The sequence below is a fragment of the Pseudorca crassidens genome, chromosome 18 (assembly GCF_039906515.1).
Source record: "Pseudorca crassidens isolate mPseCra1 chromosome 18, mPseCra1.hap1, whole genome shotgun sequence".
Taxonomy (NCBI): domain Eukaryota; kingdom Metazoa; phylum Chordata; class Mammalia; order Artiodactyla; family Delphinidae; genus Pseudorca; species Pseudorca crassidens.
Window position 1 is genome coordinate 76,085,108 of NC_090313.1, and position 19,997 is coordinate 76,105,104.

Below are 19,997 nucleotides of genomic sequence, written 5' to 3' on the forward strand. Positions count from 1 at the left end.
TCATCAGAGCTCATTTTTCACTTCTCATAAGGATTTCCTTGGGTCCCCATGTAAGAGCAATGACAACTGAAATAAAGCATGCAGCAAAAAAGTCTATCGTGCTAGTGAGTTAATAAATTGATCACTTACTCTGATGTAGGAAGTGGGTCTTCTAGGAAATAGGGGTCCTGCATAGCCTGCTCTGAGGTAATTCGCTTTATTGGGTCCATGGTAAGCAACTTCTGAAGCTGAAACCACAAATCATGAACACATCACTGCATTACTTCCCTTTGCTTTATACTCTTTGGCACATTTTTGGGAGGCATATGTTTTTTGATGAATAACACCAGAATTTGGAGGGTATTTATTCCCCCAAACTAACAAAAAAAAAACTCCCAATTGTTCCATTTAATGTAATAATTCACATTTTAGTCATTCTAAGACTCATTATCTCACTTGGTTCTCCTACAAGAAGTAACTAAACTTATGTCTTCTTACTCTAAACCAATGACCTTTTCCCTAAATTGCTATATCCAATTTAAAATGGGACTAAAATTCTTGTATTTTCTGTTAAGGGGAAAACTTATTATAACACAAATAATACACCAGCCACATGTGGCTATTTAGATTTAAATCTAAATGAATTATAACCAAATTAAACCAAATTAAAAATTAATTAATTAATAACCAATTAAGAAATCAGTTTCTCAGTCATGCCAGCAAGCACACGTGGCTGGAGCTGCCCTACCAGACAGCACGGGCGTCTGAGTCCTCCTGACAGTGCCGCGCTGGTCTGAATAAATGTGGTGGCTGGCACAGAGCTCGTAAAGTGCAGAGGTGTAGCTATGAATTTATTAGTTGAGAGATTCTGAACAAGTTACTTAACTACTTTGTAACCCCATTTCTCAAATGGAGATTAAAAACAGTACCTTTTATCATAAGTTTATTTTCAGAATTAAACGAGTTAATATGTGGAAAGCAATTATAGCAGTGCTGGGCACAAAGAAAGCACTATATAAGTGTTAGCCATTATTATTACTATTATTACATAAAGCAATGTCACACTAACGTGAAAACTCAGTATCTTTTGGCTGAAATATAATTTACTGAAGGCTCTATGAACTAGAGTATTTGATGTAAATATGTGATTTAAGAGATGATCTAAACAGTAGTCTCTTAGCTTAGATCTCTGATCTAATGCAGTGTTTTCCAAGCTTTAGAGTACACCAGAGTCATCCCTGGAGCACTTCCTAACAACTCCCAGATATCTCTGGTGCTGCTAACCTATGACCATACTCTGAAAACCAAGCAACTAGCAGACATGTGGAGACAGTGGGAGATGACACAATCAGAGAACAAACGGACAGAAAATATTTTTAAATGCAGATGAAATGCTGGGATGCTGAGACTTTAATTTTAATGAGCTGATATTTCAGTGGAAGCACAATTTATTTTGAGATTGAAAGGAAAAGCATGCATTTGCTACTTAAAATACTCAACAGTTTTAATGGAATTGTATTAGAGCTTTCAGATGGAACCACCCAAGATAGGTCACCCTAGTAAAAACAAGCAAGTAAGCTGTAAAGGAAGCCTATCTCTCTACACTTTTTGGTGGTGGTGGTAGCGAGAGTCTCCTCAGACTAGACTGAGTAGCAGTCAATTGGGGGGACGTAAGATAATTCCCCTAAATTGTGACTTTTGTTCTACCACTATTATCATTATTTTGTTAGAATAAATAAGGCCATAACTTTGAAGGATCTAACTTACCTTCCAATTTGGGTACTATTTTAAGTACATTATAAGAAGCCATGATTTGGATAATAATACACTGTGTGGTAATATGGTCAGTTAAGCACTGCTTTTTAAATTGCTGATTAGATATGAAATGTATGATACACAACATGATAAAAAATTACTGAAGAAGATGCAGAAGCAGAAGAGGAGAAGGAGAAGAAAAAGCAGAAATACAAGAAATATTTGCCAAGGGGCCTGGTACTGTAATAAAGGAAAGCTTAATCCTTTCAAAGTAAAAAAATTCCCATTTAATGAACTCATTTAAAAATACTGGGAATAAAGGATTAAAAGAATTTAAAGCCAAGCAAAATATAACCCGCTTCCCCAAATTCCCCCTTTATATTACTTTTTTTGAAAACTGAAAAACATTTTTAATTGTTATGATGTAAAAATGGAAAGTTTACTGTAAACAAGTTTAAATTGACAATAGTTGAATATAATGTCACAAATTACCTTGATAGTGCAGATTCATTTAGATTCTAGGTCAAATCATTTTTCCATTATATACTATCTATATACTACATTTCTCATATTCTTCCAGAAAAAGCACATAAAGGTCCCTGAAGGACCTTTAACAGCCAAGTCTATAAGAGGTAAACTTATAAAGAGGTAATCTGTAAAGCTTATTTCTGAACAGTGGGATTGTTTTCATCTTGATTCTTCTTTGAAATTTTAAAATAACTGATGAAAACCAATAAATGGAATTTTAAAAATGACTTGACAGACTTGGTACACTGACTCTCTTTAGAAAATCTAATGTAACCAAACATTAAGCCTGTGAATTAATGTTTAGAAAAATTAGTATTAATTTTTCTAATTAATTAGAAATTCGAATTAATTTTTCTAATTAATGGGTTTAGAAAAACAAGTATTTGATATCTTTACTATATGCACCAACGAGATCTCTGCATTAGTATTACTATTAAAGAACTCTAAGAGTGCTGAGTAACCACAGAAATTGACTCAAAAAAGCCTCAGTTGGGCTTACCGGGGGGAAAAAATGCATTAGTACTGTTTAGTACTTTTCTCTAATGCTTACCAAGTGGAATGCTTTACTATCTGGTTTAACTTTATGTTTTTCCATATACTTGATAAGGCTGCAGTTGGTATACCTGAAAGAGAAATACTATGAAATAGCTATATTAGATATGAGGTTAATTTTACATTGGCTGAAGTTTTTCCAAACAGAATTATTTTAATGATAACCAACACAGAACATATATTGAAAATGGTATTCAATCAATTTTATATTCCATTCAGTATTCACACCAGTCACTTCTGAATGGATACTGTGGATTAAATGCAAGATAATTTCATGAATAATGTACACACTGTTTGGCTTTGTTCACATGAATGCTATCTCAACAATTATCTTAAATAACATATGGGTCAAGAGTTTAACTCAGCCTTATTAGTAAGTTTAAAATAAATACAAATTTAAAAAAATTTGTCACAGGTCTATAAAATCCCTCTCCCAATCCCCTTGATCTTACATTGAGAATAAACGAAATATTCCTTCTTCTCCATTAAAACGTACTTAAATTTACAACCAACCTGGGTGGGTAGGCAGGTGGCTATCAGCAAGGTTTGTTTATTTCAGTCTCTTACTGCTTCAGCTATGATACTTTCCATGGATGCACAGCTTCCAGAAAGTAATAAATATGGAAAGAAATGAACTTTTTTTCTCATATCCAAATCAGCTAATATAAGATATTCACCTTCTTTCTATCACCATTCAAACATCTTAAGAAATGAAGACTATCATAATGCAAAAGTATTTATTAGACTAAATAAGTAAAATTATTTAATAGAATGATCTTGTGTTGAGTATTCTACCATGTTGAGTATTCAATCTTATACTAAGAATTCTAGAAAAGCAAAAATCAATAAAAGGTCTATTTTCTTTCCAACTTACGTATTTCTTCTGAAATCTTTCATTAATGTTGAATGTTCAGGCATCTTTTTTATATCTTCCCAATCTTTATCTGTGAAATACATTGATATAATTTTATATTGTCTAGGTTCCTATTCTCAAGAATTTTAATAAAGGTTACTTCACTTTTCATTACCTGTCCTATACTTTTAACTTCCATGAAAGCACAGACTTCAAATAAATGGTCAGCTATAGTAAACATCTTAAACATGTAAATGCAATTCCCCATACCTTGTACTGAGTTCAATCTATCTCTTTTTAACTTTACTTTTTGAATGCCTACTTTCTACATGTTTTACTGTAAGTTACCTCAATTTCTGTAACAACAGAGGAACAAGTTATAAACAAATATTTCTGTTATTTAATAGTTCTATTTCTGTTTGTAAAACCACTTTTGTTCCACCAAATTTCTTGGTTAAATCAGCACCCAATCTCCTCAACAAAAAGTGTACTATCTTCCCCCTCAGTAGCTTTAAGCTGTACCTCTTTTCCTATGGCCCTCCTCACTTTCCCCTCATTAAATACACTGGTTTATGTGGTCATCAAGGTAAGCAGTAGCAGCTCTTTGAGATGGAACAGAATAGGATGCAACTAGCATATTAACAAGTCAGCTGGTGCCTTGGCTAGTTTCCAGCTACTGGATACATTAGGTGGGAAATGCCTAGATCAGTCTTGCTGGCATTAGAGCTACTCAGACACCACACGCTTTTTTAGAAGCCTGCTGTCACCCTCAGGGCACTTCACTGCGAGCCCACAGGTGCCCGCACTCTACCAGGTAGCTTCACAGCACTTCAGCTTTTAAATGACCTTCAGAGGTTTGCTTTTCTTTCAACTGACTTATAAAAATATTTGCTACCTAACCTCCAGATATCACATATTGTAAACTAAACACATACTTTAAATTCCTAAATGGCATTTTCTCCTTAACTACTTCCTTGTTCAATTTCTCAAGCTAGAAATCCTGAGATAATCTTTTATTCTTTCCTCAATTACATGCTTCCTGTCAAAAATTATATCTTTATTCTTTCTTCTCCAACCAAATCACTTTATACCTGGAGTACCGCTACAGGTAAGCAGCTGGTTTCCTGACTTGAGTTACCTTTCTTAAATTGATTTTTACATACCCCTGCCATACTAATCTAAGATTGAACATAAGCCATGTCACTAGTTCTCAAGGACTTATCACAGAGTCTCATTCTTTAGCACAAGTCTAAATTTTGCTGCCTGCCTTTTAGGTTCCTTATAAGCTAAGCCTACCCTAACTGTGGAACCACATACTAAGAACTATTTTAGAACCATCACCAATGGAGGCTGCCCCCCAACTCCACCCCTGTAAGCCATGCTCTTTCCCCTGGGGCCTCTGAAATGATGGGTACATTCAGAGGTGGGAAGAAAAGGCCATTCTCCCCATTACTCAAACTACTCCCATTCTCTCAACATTCTCCTTAGAGCAGTTCAATGTCAACTCCAAGAGGGCAGGAGTCATGTCTGTTATATGAACAATATTTCATATTTAACACAGTGCCTGAAACATGGCAGGTGCTCAATAAATATTTAGTGAATAAATGAAATTCCCATCACAACAAAGCAATCTTTGTAGAAATGTCAGTCAATTTTGGAGAAAGGTAGTTATTCTGCATTTACTGATAATTAACACTTACAAGGGATGTGGAATTATAACTCCCAGATATTTCTGTATTAGTTTTGAGTTACTGACCTAAGAAAAATTCATAATAAGAAATAACGTCTAATAAGTACTTGACTAGCCAGAACTATGTAGGGGTTTTAAACAAATTTTCTTTATTCTGGACCTCTGGGCAGAGTTTCTGGTGGGTGATGAACGGCTGTCTTGTGGCACAAGGGACTGGGATGCAGCTAGAGATCTAAAGCCTGTGACGGGACACCCAACAACTCCCTCCCTGCTGCAATCAGTGCAGGCATGGCCACTGTGCAATGTGAGCCCTTCACTCCCATCCTGACTGTTCTAACTTCAAAGAATGTTCTTACTGACAAGAGTTATATAGCAAAAAACGCTATTATTCAATACAATGTACTGCACAGTGCCCTAAATAGAAATACTGTTCAAAATTTGTAATCAAATACCAAGTAATGACATTATTATATATATTGCCAGACAAAAATATATACTACTGAATTTTATTTCATCTCCAATGGTGAGAACTAAAGGCACCTTTTAAATACAGATATTGCAATCATTTTAAATACGAAACAAAACAAAACCCAAAACCAAACAAAAATACACCCTGCAAATTCAAGAAACCCCTAAATATTTTATGCTAATATGTGAACTCTACAAATTTTGCTATTTCTATGGGTCTTTGATTAATGCAAGTCATCAACACAGAGAATTGAGTAAGAGTAGCTTTCATCAGCTAAAAATATACACCTTTCCAATGAAGATATCTAAGTTCAAACAACAGTGATTTAAAAACAAAAACAAAAACATAATGTGTACCTGCAGGAAATCCCATTACATTGAATATTCTGTCCAGCTGGTCATGGTGATAAGGATTACTAGTTTTGATGTCCTCTTGTCGACAGTGAAATATTGGTTCTGACGTTAGTAGTTCTGCAAATATACACCCTATAGCCCAAATATCTTTAAAACAAAAAGAAAGAAAAAAAAAGGAAAAGAAAAGAAAAAAAAGGAAAGGAAAAAAGAAAGGAGGAAAATAAAGTGGTTCTTTCCAAAAGAAAATGCATTTTTATGTTGGCAGGGAGTGTTTTTTAGTTCTTTTTCTCCCCTAATAAGTCATGTTAATTCCTAGCAATTATAAATATCAAGGAATATTGTCTGTACATACATATTCCCACCCCACCCACCCCAGTGTTTCATTCCCTGTTAAACCTCCATCCCACCCAGTGGTCTCAGTCCAAGTTTAATCGAATTTATTACCTAAAAATTTTGGTGAGTGTAAGTGCTTCAAACATTACCTTATCTGTGAAATACATACAAAGCTGCAGATGGAACATGGGAACCATAAACAAATAAAGCGAAACGAAAAAATAAACAAACAGAAAACCCAAACAGCCTGTGAAATTGTGCATACTTGCCAAAAACAATCAGCACCATTTTTTGAGGTAAAAAATATTTTTTATTCCTATCTAGTTTATGTACTTATTAATTTGTGAAGCTTAACAATTATCCTGCCATGTTAGCACTAGTTAGCAAGGTACTGTTCCAACAAGAAAAAGACAATGCCTAGCCTCAAATATTCTAATGAAACAGTATTTATACTGGAAGAGCTTCTTGTTCAAGTGTTTCTCCATGCTATAGCAGAGTCAGACTTTGCAAGTTTAAGTGTTTTATAAAGACAAGAGAATATGGGGCAAAATACTACCTTTAAATAGGCACAGAGGTGACAAATTCATAAGAATTATTTAAAAGCCAGGCAAATGGATTCCTCTTTATACAACAAATTTCCTTCACTCACTTTAAGACACAGGCTAACTTTCATTCACATTAAATTCTTACTAAGAGAACTATTGGCAGTGGAAAGATATACATGCCAACCTGGAATCTGAAGCTGCAAGCCTCCATTTCTACTCAACAAATCCCTAAATCGACCATGGTAACTTCCCTACACTCAGCACAATGCTGTGCACACAGCAGCCACTCAGTAAGTGGTTTCTCACTGACCTAACCAATACTGTGGTAAACACAACTACAGAAGGACAAAGTAACATCACTATTTTATTAAGGCCGATTAGTCAGGTATGTTAATAATGGTCACTTAAATAGAAAGTGGGAAAAATGTTAATTTATAAATAACTGAAAATTCCTAAAATCTACAACTGGAATATAGATATTTAATTTAATGTAAAATTATCACACTTACATTTCAAAGTAACAAGTTAAACATCTATTTACTTTAAGATGACAAATGAGACTACAGCAAGTGATTTTAAAAATGACACTGTCTGCCCATCAGTTTTCTCCCCCATCAGAGAACCAAGTCTGGTCAACACTACCATATGGAAAAGTCTCATCAAGAAATAAAAGCCAAGCTATTTTCGTTTTACTACCAGAGAGTAAGCGGGAAAATTAATTATTTTGTGATTATTCTTTATACATGGTTATCCCATAGGAAGCTGACCTTTGATCATCTCAATCCAAGGGAAGATAGGCAAGCTGAGTGGGGTCACCAAGAGGGCCGGGGGGGGGTCAGTCTGCATCTGTAAAACGCTACTCATAGCACCCAAGAGACGCTGTAACAACTCAGCTTCGTTATGAAAACTCGAACAAAAAAATAAAACATGTAAAGGAAGATGAGAGGTAAGTAAATAGTTTAGCTATCCTATGTTGCTTTAAAAAAAAAGTCAGGAAAGTAGGATTTCCATGATTACTTTACTGAACCTTGCTTAACTTTACCCTAAATAACCTCTCTCTTCCTATCTTTTCTATTATCTTTCACCTTCTATCAATTTCACCATCCTTCCCTTCTTCAAATCCAGACATTAATCACGAATTTGAGTTAGCTGATCAGGCTATTACTTCGGATAAATTTCTAAATCTTTGTAAACAAGTCTCTCCTATCTTGCCTATTTTTTCAGATTGTGCCAAGGGAAAGTCCCTTCCTGCTCACCTACCTGTCAAACTCCTTCTAGAAAGACTTTCCAAATTAAAAACATACAAATCCCATCTATTTCTCAAAGTATGTGATGTTCATGTGTAGCTACTGAGCTAACCAGGCAAAGTGGACCGCAACTGGGGGCTACACAGAACCAAATGGGGGGAGGAAAGATGTGTTAAATTTGTTTTCATCAACAAGTGTACTAACAGTTAGCCTCCATCTCAATGAAAGAGTAAATTCACACCCTCCCGGTTTCACTGAAGTTCAGACTTTAGTAAAACTTTTAAGACTGCCCTAGTTGACTGTTAATTAAAGATTGATACCCCTCTTTCAGCCTTCTCCACAAGGTCAATCAAACAAAACCCCCAACAGTCAAAACTGAATTAAACTTTGTCCCCAGGAGCACAGTGTTGACTAAGCTATCATTTTCTCTCTTGGGTTCAATGACTCGGCTTGCAGTTCCATACAATGGAGTGAATGAGCGCAGCACTAAGATCTATTCGCCACGAGGGTGGGAACATGCTGGCTGATGTGCTCAGATTTCCCCTATGCTCTCTTGCTTCTTCTTAGCACCTTCAGTCTAACATAACCCACCAAACTCCACTGGCAGATTTAACCCTTCTAAATGAGACCACTAAAATGAACGTACATCCAGCAAATAATAGGTAAATTCAACCACGAAGGTTCTTCTATCTGCTGAGCCTACTACAACTACCAGACAGGGAAGTCAAAACGCTGGGCAAGTGCCTTCAGGGTGGTGGTGGGGATGTGCTGAGTGCTTTACTGCATGCTCAGGCTACCCACCTGTGGAGCTGGAGGAACGAACCGTGTGAGAGAGACTGGAAGCAAGGAAGACGTTTCATTTTCTACTCCTGGATTCTATTTTTTAAAACTTATATTAAAAATGGCTTATATATGATTTCTGTCTCTCTCTCAAACAAAAAAGCAATTTGTAAGATATCTACATTATCACTTTTTTGAGCAAACATTTTGATAGAAGAAAGCATTTTCCAGTATTGCTCTGGGCCAGGCCAGGCATATGCGGAGGGACTGGGACTGACCTTGGTCTCAAGTCATCTGCCCTCAAGTCAGTTCCCTCTGTGCTCTCGCTACCTCAGAAGGCAGTGGTTTCTATCCAACATCACAGAACTTTCAGAGTTGAAGGGGATCTGAGAGATGATTTAGGCTAAATTCTCATCTTCAAAAAATGAGGCCATAAAGGACTGAACACCTTGCCTAAACACCGTCCCCCTCCCCGAGTGGCAGAGCTAAGGCTACAAGTCAGAGCATTAGTCTTGGTTACTTCTGTTGTTCAAAGATGACAACATAGTTTATGCACACAGTCATACTGTTGTCTCAACTGGATGGAGATCCCTTAAGGGTAAACGACATAATCTGCGTTCATTTTGGTTTTAAAAAGTCTAACAGCTATCCAATAAATTTTGATGCTGATGAGAAGGAGGAAGCCCTTCTCTTTGCTAAATTATAAAGCCATTTGAACAAAGGAATCTATCTAACAGCTGGTAGTCTAGCTTTGTGACAAACAGCCCTAACCTAAAACTGCTAGACTGCAGACTGTCCTGGTGAATAACAGCTTATACAATTCTCAATGCTCACAATAAAATATAGATTTCTTAAGAAAAAAGTAATAAATGATGAGCCAGAGTCACAAACCTATGTTATAGTTTATTTTTTACTCAATTTAAATCAATTCAGTGTTGAGTTTTCTGTTAACAGCAGCTGAAATTAGGTAATTATTTCCTTATTTGTATAGCCTCTTAATATGTCTTACCAAAAGTAACACTGCTTTTAAATATTCATTTTCTAGGTGGAAAAAATGTCTGTGTGTCATATTAGTTTTCATGCTTAACCATTTAGAATACCTTTGTAAAAAAGATAACCAAATAAATGTGTGCTTAGGTAGTAATATACATTCAAAAACAGGGCTAGCTTCAATAACTTTTATTTTTCCTCCTAATTGACTTTTAAAAAAATAAATATTTTATTTTGGAATAATTTTAGATTTTTAGAAAAGTTGCAATGGTATAGTACAGAAAAGTCTTATACCTGACTAACTTAATCTACCTTTATTTTTCTATACAATAAAATGTGATCTCAAAGCAGGTATAAAGATTAGTGAACATAAAAGATTTTGTGAAAAAAGACATGCTGGATTCAAGATTAATATGGGGGAATGATTACAAGTATTTTTCCTTTCCTCTTCTTGAGTATATATTGAAATGACAGCAAAGAAATAAAGGTCCAAATCCACAGTAATAGAGAGAACCAGAGGAGACCATCAGGGACAAGACCCATTCACTCACTCAGCAGAGTACTCAGTTCTCACCATGCAGGTAATGGCCTCCAGTGGTGAACAGCTGGTCAAGGCTTACCCATTTAGGGGATTTCAGACAGGAAGACGGAAGTGTGATGGGTAAGGCTGATGGTGTGACCAAGGAAGTTCTCTCTGAAGAGGGAGTATTTTGACTAAGATATGGATGAAAAGAGACTGGACATATGCAGACTTGATCTAGCAGAGATACAAATAAAAACATTTCTGCAAACAGTTCGGAGAAGGCCCCAGCCCGCAGTATTACTGCTGAGTGGGAAGCAGACTTGCCCCGCACTGCTCTGGGGAGATTCTGTGCTCGGAGAATCAGCTACAAAGTCTGTATTTTGAACACTCGATCCCTCCCCACCCACTACTGCCCTGGGGCTACCAGGTACACAAAGCTTGGGCCAAAAGTTGGAGATTCTTCCCTTAAAGAATCTGAATGTCCTCAGTGCAAAGACATGTGCATACTGGCATTTAGGATTCCCCAGTTAATGGCAGTTCTCCGCTGGATCACCCTGAAGTAAAGCCTGCCAATCTATGAGCCCTCTGATCCATGTACACTAAGTTCCCAAGCAGCTTTTTGTAACCTGATTCTCAAATGCAAAGAGACATCAAGGGTCAACAAACAGTTCAAGAACACCAGCCACATGAAAGTGAGAGAACAAGACATATCAGTAAAAAAAAGCGACTACAAAGAAAACACAGATAATTATTCCAGAAATATAGCAAATTACAAACAATTCAAAAGCATCTTTATCACTGTCCTCACAGTGTATTTAAGAAGCTTTTTTTTTTCCATAAAGCAATACAATATGTTAAAAAAATAATCAGAGAATAAGAAGGGGTTCTTAGAAATAAAAAAGACAAAGGCAGAAAAGCATGAGAAGAAAAGTGGTATAAAGGATCAATCCAAGAAATCCAACATCTGCCTATCCTCAGTTTAGGAAAGAGAAATAAAAACACAGAGGAGCCGATCAAGACTAGCTCAAGGGGATTTCCCACAGACATGGGACATAAACTTCGAACTGAATGTGCCTACCAAGTGGCCAGCACACCACTGTGAAATACAAGGCTGAGAAGTTCTATTTGTTTTCAGAAAGGACAAAACCCCAGGTAATTCACCACTGAATGAGAACAAGATCAATGTGAGACTTTCCATTAGTAACACTGACGCTAGAAGACAATGGATGAACATCACCAAATTCTGAGGGAAAATCATTTTGTACCTATAATTTTAATCCCTACCAAACTGGAAAGTATCATGAAGGCATTTTTTTCATAAATACAAGAACTAGAAAATTTACCTCTAAGATAGGTTACTTAAGAATATGCTGTAGCAAAGTAAGGGATGAAATAATGAAATCCAGAAAGAAATAGATCCCACCCAGAGGAATAAAAAAAGGAAAAACTGGGATGAAAACCAATCCAGAATAGAGCGAAATATAGAAGACTTGTGGGTGGAGTTATCCAAAAAAAATAAAAATGGGTTTAACACCATCCTGGAGAACACAGAACAAGTTAAGTAAGCAATAAAGGCACATAAAAAAGGAAAAAAGAAAGGCAAAACACGTAAGAAAAAACTACATGATGATAACATTCTACCAAATAAAATGAAGCAGAATAAAGATGTCATTAATGGAAAAGTTGTGATAAAAGGATTGTGGTAGTTGAACATCAAATCCATTAGAATATGCAGCCTAAGTATAAACAACAGTGGGCATTATGGTTTGCAAACAGAAAGTAAATGCTGTAAACACCAACAAAGTGGTGATGATGATGACAATGGCACTAGAAAGTGAGAGGTTGGTGGGGGAAGAAGGAGAAGAGCACTAATTTCCTAATTCTTCAAAGTAGGGAGATAATCAATACTATCAAAAATTGAAAAGTGAATTAAGATGTTCTAAACGCCTACTTATTTTCATAATCTTTTTTCCTTAATTTTAAGGGGATCTCTTAGAAGCTAGTATTTCTTTTGGTGAAAGAAAACATTTGTTTGAAGTTCAACGATTAAGAAATTTTACTGTATTTATTTCTCTCTTCAAGTAAAATTAAAATACTTTTTACTTAGAATTCATAGTATAGTCCCATATATTTAAAAACTTTTTTAGCATCTATTTATCTATCAGAAAGGGATGTCTGGAATGGTACACCCCTAATGCTAATGATGGTATTTCTAGAGAGTAGAATTTCATGTTAGTTTTTGCTCTTACTTTTATAATTTTCTATATTACTTGATTTAAAAATATACAGAAATATGTATACTTTACAACAACAAAGCCACTTTTAAAAAGTCATGGAATTTTAATTAGTTCTACTCACCAATAGCTTTGGTATAATGTCTTGCTCCAAGAAGTAATTCTGGGGCTCGGTACCAGAATGTTACGACTACTGGATCCAAATCTGCTAAAGGCTTCAAAGGTGAATTAAATAATCGGGCAAAGCCCATATCAGCTGTAAAGAAGTAACAGCAATGCTAAGGACACAGATTTTTACAAATTTCATTGATTACTCTAATTTTACTATTATTATTAAGATATGAAAAATGTGAATTCCGGGGGGAGAAAACTAACAAAACCAACACAACATCTCACCCCTTTCAGAGTCTAAATATAAAACAAGTTTGAGATCTTCATTCATTGCCAACTATTGTCACTCACTCTTCCACTGGGTTACAGACACACTCTGCTGCCAGAGGTCAAGGGTGACCCTACCCCTCCGGGCAGATTTCCTTCCATCTGTCTTACCACCATTGGGACAGGGCTGTGAAGCTGCATTCCCATTCTTTTTATTGGTCACAAGCACCAAGAAACTAGATCAGTTAGGGTGAGGCTTTCCATTATTTGCACCAATAAGCATGTTCACTGGTATAATCAGAAGCTGACTGTACAGTATAATAATACCACTATTTCCCCCCATTTATTTGGGTGGAGTTTTTTGTTTAAAGAATCATGCCTGTTTTTTAAGCTGGAAAAGACTTTAAAGATCATATAATTCAATCACCTCCTTCTTCAAATGAGGAAACTGAGGTTAGAAGAAATTAAGTGATTTGACAAATGTCTTAAACTCGTATCTCAGAGCTGGAGCTGTAATGAGATACAGTTCATGGCATTTCACACGGTTTAATACATAGCGTGGTAATTCGGGCATGGACATTTTTCCTAATAAACTGCCACCTTCTTATAGGCAAAAACTGTCTCTTTTTCATCTCTCTCCCCCTTTTAGCATCAAGTACAGTGTCATTATACATTGCTTTTGCCAAACACACGCTGAATGAACAATCACTATTCATACCACCTATTCGAAAATTTCAAGATTCATCCACCATTTGTTTAATTTTGCTCTCCTAATATATATTTTTAACGAAGTAGGCCCCAATCTAATCTACTTAATTACAGAGGATAAAAAAAAACCCACAGAAATTTGGCAAAGAATTAAAACCATGAGTCGGATTACTAAATACTGGTTTACAGAAGAACTAATATTTCTTCTTAAATGTGAATACTTTAAGCCGTTAGTGGCCCCCAAACCTGCCAACATCATACATGTTACACAGAAGTATAATTCCAAACTAGATTACTTTTAACATATAAAATTCCCCTAAATCTTACAGTAAAGAACACATCTGTAAATACTGTTTGGCTGCGTCTTTTAGATTTTGCATGCTTTGAACTTACATTTGACTTTGATACCACCAAGGTGGATTGGATGAAATCCTTTAAAAGCACATGTAAGGACTTAACAGGCATTTGATACTATGGTAAGCACTGACAGGGCCTGGTTCTCAAAGCAAGTCAATGACTAGGAGCATTTCGAGGTGCGTCAAATGTTCGCACTACTAAAACACTTGCAAAATTTATATCAAGAGTATTTCGAGAGTCTAATTAGAAGTAGAAAATGAGACTTGGGGAATTTATAGGGGAGGGGAGGGAAGAAGGGTTAAGAATGCCTGGGCTTTTCTTTGTTGGTGAGGTGGTACAAATCAGCTGATAATTCTAATGCATGTTAAATCTTACAATCAGAAGTCCCTATTTACTTTGTTACATACTCCCATAAGCCTGCTTGCTGCTCTTAAATTAATATAATTTAGTGACTACATTTCTTCTATCCACACACAAAACAAACTGAATAAATGTGACAAACACAACTCGGAAATGACAATGAAAAAATAACCAGTTAGGAAAAATAAATCTAGTTCTATCCTTACAGGTTATCAGACCAGGAATGAGTAAAATTTTGCATTGATATATAAGAAAACAGAGCTATTAGAAAACATGCAGGGGTAGAGAATGCTTGTTAATTTTTTCCCTTCAGGCAAAGGCTCATTAGAACCTACTCAGCCTCAGTGGTATCCTTAGTTTGTAATTCCTAATCTAGATGAGGCTAACAGAGGCATATGTTCTCATCTAATGTGGCTCAGGTAAACAGAACCGATGGTATAATTACTAGTACACTGTATGCCCTTGTGACTAAAGGTGAGGCTGGCTTCTAACATGGATAGAAGCCACTCACCTCTATAGGCTATTTTTAATGAAAGCAAAATTTCTAAGAAACTTGCATGGCTTATTTTATAATTAGAACACTTCAGTCTCTAAAGATTGTCTGACACCTTTCAAGAGTGTGAAACATTTTTCACTTTTAATGTATACTCTTTAGAAATGGCTTCGATCACATGGAACTATATGAATAAATGCATATTATTACAGCAAAAATTAGAAGTGATAAAGCTGCCTGCAAAAGTTTTAAAAGAGTGCTACACTGTGACTTATCAAAGATATAACATACCAATTTTTACTCTTCCTCGCTCAGGACCTTCACCCATAACTAAAATATTAGCAGGTTTCTGTGGAAACAAAATAGTGTTTTTTTTCAGTAGACAGTAGTGGTTTCTTTTAAATAGACAATATGCCAATATAACATAAATCCACCTTTAAAAAAACCACATTTACTCAAAAATTAAAATCAAACACAGGAAGTCACCAAAGAAACTTTATGTGTATATATGCAAAGCAATATGCAACTTCATGAAGGCCAAATATGGCAGTGCTTTTCTCCAGGCAGAGCTAAGGCTTTTCTTGGCCCTGTTATCAGTCTGCTTTCACTACTGCGGAACAGCTGGCAGAAAGTTAAAATGCTGTGCTTCCTTCTAACTCTTTCAGTTACATAAAATGTCCTGCAACTTCAAGGGAAAATGTATCTTCAAATATAATTTAACACTAAGCAGCAAGTTAATTATAGGGAAGGGACCACCTGATACCCTTTTTTGCAAACCGCATAATATGTACCTATGTTTCAAGTAAATTATAGAGAAATCAATTTAATAAAGTCTCTTCTAAATGAGTTAGCAGAGTAATAGGAATTTTCCATGACCTGAACATCTTTGAGGTTTTCATTTTTAAATAAAAAAGGAAGCTAACATTTAAAGTGAGATTTTACAAAAGTAGTATTTCAAACAGTTCTTAAGTCTCTAGAAATAACAAGGTTAACTGCCATCTAAAATGTGTCACAGTGGCGTCTACTATACTAACACAGAAGGGTTGTCCCTCTTCAAGGAGGAGAGAGGGAAAGGAGGAAGAGGCAGTCCCCAAACGTCTCTCAGGCTGCCACCCTGCCATCGGCCTGCTCTGACTGCAGTTCTACCAGTCTGCTGAATAAAAGTGAAACCAGATCACGACGCCTTTCAAATATCCATCAAAGCAATCTTGGAATCAAGTTAAAGATTTTAATGAAGGCTGTTTACAGTGGTAACCAATTCACAGGCTTCCCTGACCATATTTAATGACAGCCCCTATGCTATTACTGATAAAACGTAACTTACAGTACCTTATTCTACCAACTACCAAAGACCAAAATTATTTTTTTATCCTCAGTGAAAAAACACTGCTGAAATGGTAGCACATACATTTCAAAGGCTGAAAATTCCTAGTTTTTAAGATGAGGAAACTAGGCACCAGAGCGAGTGCATGACTTGCCCCAAGTACAATCACGGAGATGGGGGGGGGGGCAGTAGCAGGATGTGCCCCGTCTCTGAGCAGTGCAGTGCCCCTTCCTAATAGACCCTTCTGAAGGTAATTTATGTAGCAAGCTTTAAATGGACGTGTATTACCGTAACTATAATGTTCTGTTCAAGAAAATGTTTTCAGAATGTCCATCATCACACACACGCTCCCGCCCACTGAGATAGCTGGTGAAGCACCGAGAGGCAGCGCAGCACTGACAACACTCCCTGTGAGCCACGTGGAGCTGCCAACAAAGCTGCTCATCAGGGACACTGCAGAGCTCAGCCTGCTTCAGAGGAAGCCAGGTCTCAGAGACTCGTGCGAAACGCCGACAGCGTGTGTGGGGGGTGCCCTCCAAGAGAAGAGGCAGCCCGTCTGTCTGGCTGAGGGAAAGGCCTGCTCTCAGTCACAGTGTGGCTCAGGAGGGGACTGGATATTTGGGCTAGAACTCTCTTCTCATGGTTCATCAGGGCACGACTCCCTAGACATCTCTTGAACCCCATTTTGATTCTCCTCCCGTCAATTCAGTCTTCTGTACTATTGCCAGGGTTACCTTCCTAACAGACAAAGCTGATCACATCATCACTCCCTTGTTTAAAATCTTCCACAGTAACAGAGGAAATTATTAGGAAAACAGTGGAACAGAAAATTATATATAGACTGTGATTACAACTGGGTTAAAAAAAAAAGTGTTGAGTAAGGACTAGAAGAACAAGAAAGGTTAGAGTAACAGAGGCAGGGACGACCTTTTCAAAGCTTCTTTGAATGCTGTTGCTGTGCTTTATTACTAAAGTATTTCACCTTTACGTGGCCCCTCACCGCCTGTGAATAAGGTAGAAGTCTTTATGATGGAATGCCAGGCACCTACAAGCTCTTACCCACTGAGCTCTCCTGCCCCGCCTTCCACCACTCTCCTGCCACATGTGTGTCTGCAGCGTTCTGTGACTAGACCTTACACAACTATGTCAGTGCTAGCCCGTTATTTCTACCGTAAGAACTCTCCTCTGCATTACTTGGGAAAACCTGATTCTCCACGCCTACCCTCTAATGATGTAAGTAATACATGAATACGCTCTGATTATAAACAATTCGAACTATGAGGCCACATAGAGTTAAGCGTTAAAGGCTCTTTTACCACCCATCACTCCTCCACCACATCCCGAATCCCACTCCCTCCTCCACAGTTACAAGCCGATTAACTGGCTTGCTGTGATGGATTTTTCTAGCACTTAAGTGCTCCTAAAAGATTACTTCCATATCTGGCAAAAGCACAAGCACACATGGGCATCACTTTCCTCCTTCTATTTTAGATGGAGTGGAAAAGCTCTCTCTCTCTCTCTTTTGCTTTCTTACTCATTCAGCAGCCGGACCCAGATCTGAGAAGCCCTGGGATGGGTGGTACTGGTCAGCCTGCTACTAGGCAAAGGGGGAAAAACTCCCTCTCTTGGTCTTCATTTTATTATAGACTCACTGGACTGGCCAAGTCCCAAGCCTGGGTTTCAGCATTGGTGGGGAACAGCTTCTCTGTCAAAGTCTTTCCTAGTATTAGGGTTTGGGGCCAAAGCTCCAGCTAATAATTAAAACTTGCTTTGCAAGACAACTCACTGCCTATTGCATGATCTGAAGTAGATCTTGGGGCCGAGAGTCACCACGCGCACTTAAATTAATGGGTTTAAGTTCAGTTTGGGCATGCTATGTAGTCATAAACAAAAGAGAATGGTTTTAAGTGCTGTTTTAATAAAACTGTTTATAAACGAGTCCCTCCTCATGGTGTCTCCCACGGTGGTATCCATATGCCCCAGGGCGTGATACTCTGATTTAGTAGACACATCCCACACTAAATTTCTTTTGTGAATGTGATCTAATGGAAATCTCAAGAGAAACTAGCAAAAAAGCCATAGAGATCATGAATACTCGTCAGTATTTGTTTTGTTGCTTAATCAGTTTTAAGGAAGTCTTCAAAAGACCTGACGGATAATTTTTGTTTTCGTACTTAATGCCACATTGAAACAATATTATATTCTCCAAAAAGCTAATTTCTTTTCTTTCTTTTTTCAGTGGGAGAATTTGGTAGCAGTTTTAAGCTCTAGAGCCGAAGCATCCAAGTAACTGGTGATAATTGATGAAACAATCAGTACTAACCATGACTTTGGTAAATAGTCTGCGATCTTTCATGTGCCATCAGACATAATCACCTTAAAAAAAACATACTTTGCTGGTGACATTTTGATGAGGCACATACTCCATTAAACTATTTGTTGCTATAGAGAGCAGAGGTCCAACATGACTTAAAAGTACTATAACATCATGATAACATCTTCGAGAATAGTTATCTTATGCACAGAAATGATTACAGAACACCCTTTACTGCCTGCTGAACAATGAAATAGATCAATGAGATACTTGTTTGAAGTATAATTATTTGATTGTTTGAAACTACGATAGCCTTCTCTTGCTTTATTTCTCCCAGAAAAAAACTGTTTGTAATTAAAAGAACATGCCCTTGTTTTAGTCTCATGTTTTTTCTTCTTGTTTTATGTTTTGTGCTCCAAAAAAAAAACCTCACTGACATTTCCTAAAGCAAGATGTCTGTGTTACAGAGATAACCATCCCTGTAGAGGCTTTCTGTCCTCCAGGCTCTGTCACGATGGGAAACAGCACACTGATGATTCTGGCATACAGCAGGGATGGCAAACTGGTTTCATTTAAGGGGCCAACTCTGGTAGAAGACTAAGGACCGCAGGGAGCTGCATCTTGAGAAAGACAGGAATTGGGCTGGTCTGGAAACTTCCATCACCAATCAGAGGTACCTCACACAGGTATGGAAGTGCAGAACACTGGCATCTCTGTCAAGTTAACAACTTGTTATTCTAGGAGTAAAACCAGAGTCTTCATATTCACTAACGTTATCAAGGCAAAATGGAGACTCTGAGTCAACAAGAAAAGCTGGTTTTTAATGGATCTGTCTATGAAAAGAAGACAGGGATCCCTAAGAAACCACCGTTAAGTGCTGTTCTCCAAGATTTTTTCAGAACTAAACTTACACACTATAAACAACACAACCTGGTGGCACACTTTCTGGACACTCAATGACTTTGTTTCAGTTTGGCTGTTAATCATTTTGTACTACGACACACACTGATCTGTATCTCAAATGGCACATTTTCAATTGATGTCTAATAGCTAAAAAATATAATTCTGCTTTTACTTGTTTTTTTTATTGTGTTGAGAGATTAATGTAGAATTTGTGTCTTTGTGAATACTTACCATGAATATCTTCATCTTCTAGTACACACTGAACTTTTCTAGACATACATTTTTAGCAAATGATTTTTCTTTTTTTTTCTATTCTTTTTATTTTTTGA

The 19,997-nt window shown here is 36.9% G+C and overlaps 1 protein-coding gene across 5 annotated transcripts in view; it reads right to left on the reverse strand.

The window, feature by feature from the left end:
• CDK8 (cyclin dependent kinase 8) overlaps positions 1–19,997 on the reverse strand; it is a 121,970-nt gene that overhangs the window by 20,681 nt on the left and 81,292 nt on the right. For 4 of the 5 annotated variants that reach the window (XM_067713676.1, XM_067713675.1, XM_067713680.1 and 1 more), the window contains exons 5-10: positions 15,419–15,476; positions 12,956–13,087; positions 6,183–6,326; positions 3,689–3,758; positions 2,813–2,885; positions 130–227 (exon numbers count right to left, since the gene is read on the reverse strand). In XM_067713676.1, the coding sequence (XP_067569777.1) occupies positions 130–227; positions 2,813–2,885; positions 3,689–3,758; positions 6,183–6,326; positions 12,956–13,087; positions 15,419–15,476 (575 nt within the window). The remainder of the gene's footprint in view (positions 1–129; positions 228–2,812; positions 2,886–3,688; positions 3,759–6,182; positions 6,327–12,955; positions 13,088–15,418; positions 15,477–19,997) is intronic. The other variant, XM_067713677.1, reaches the window with a different exon arrangement.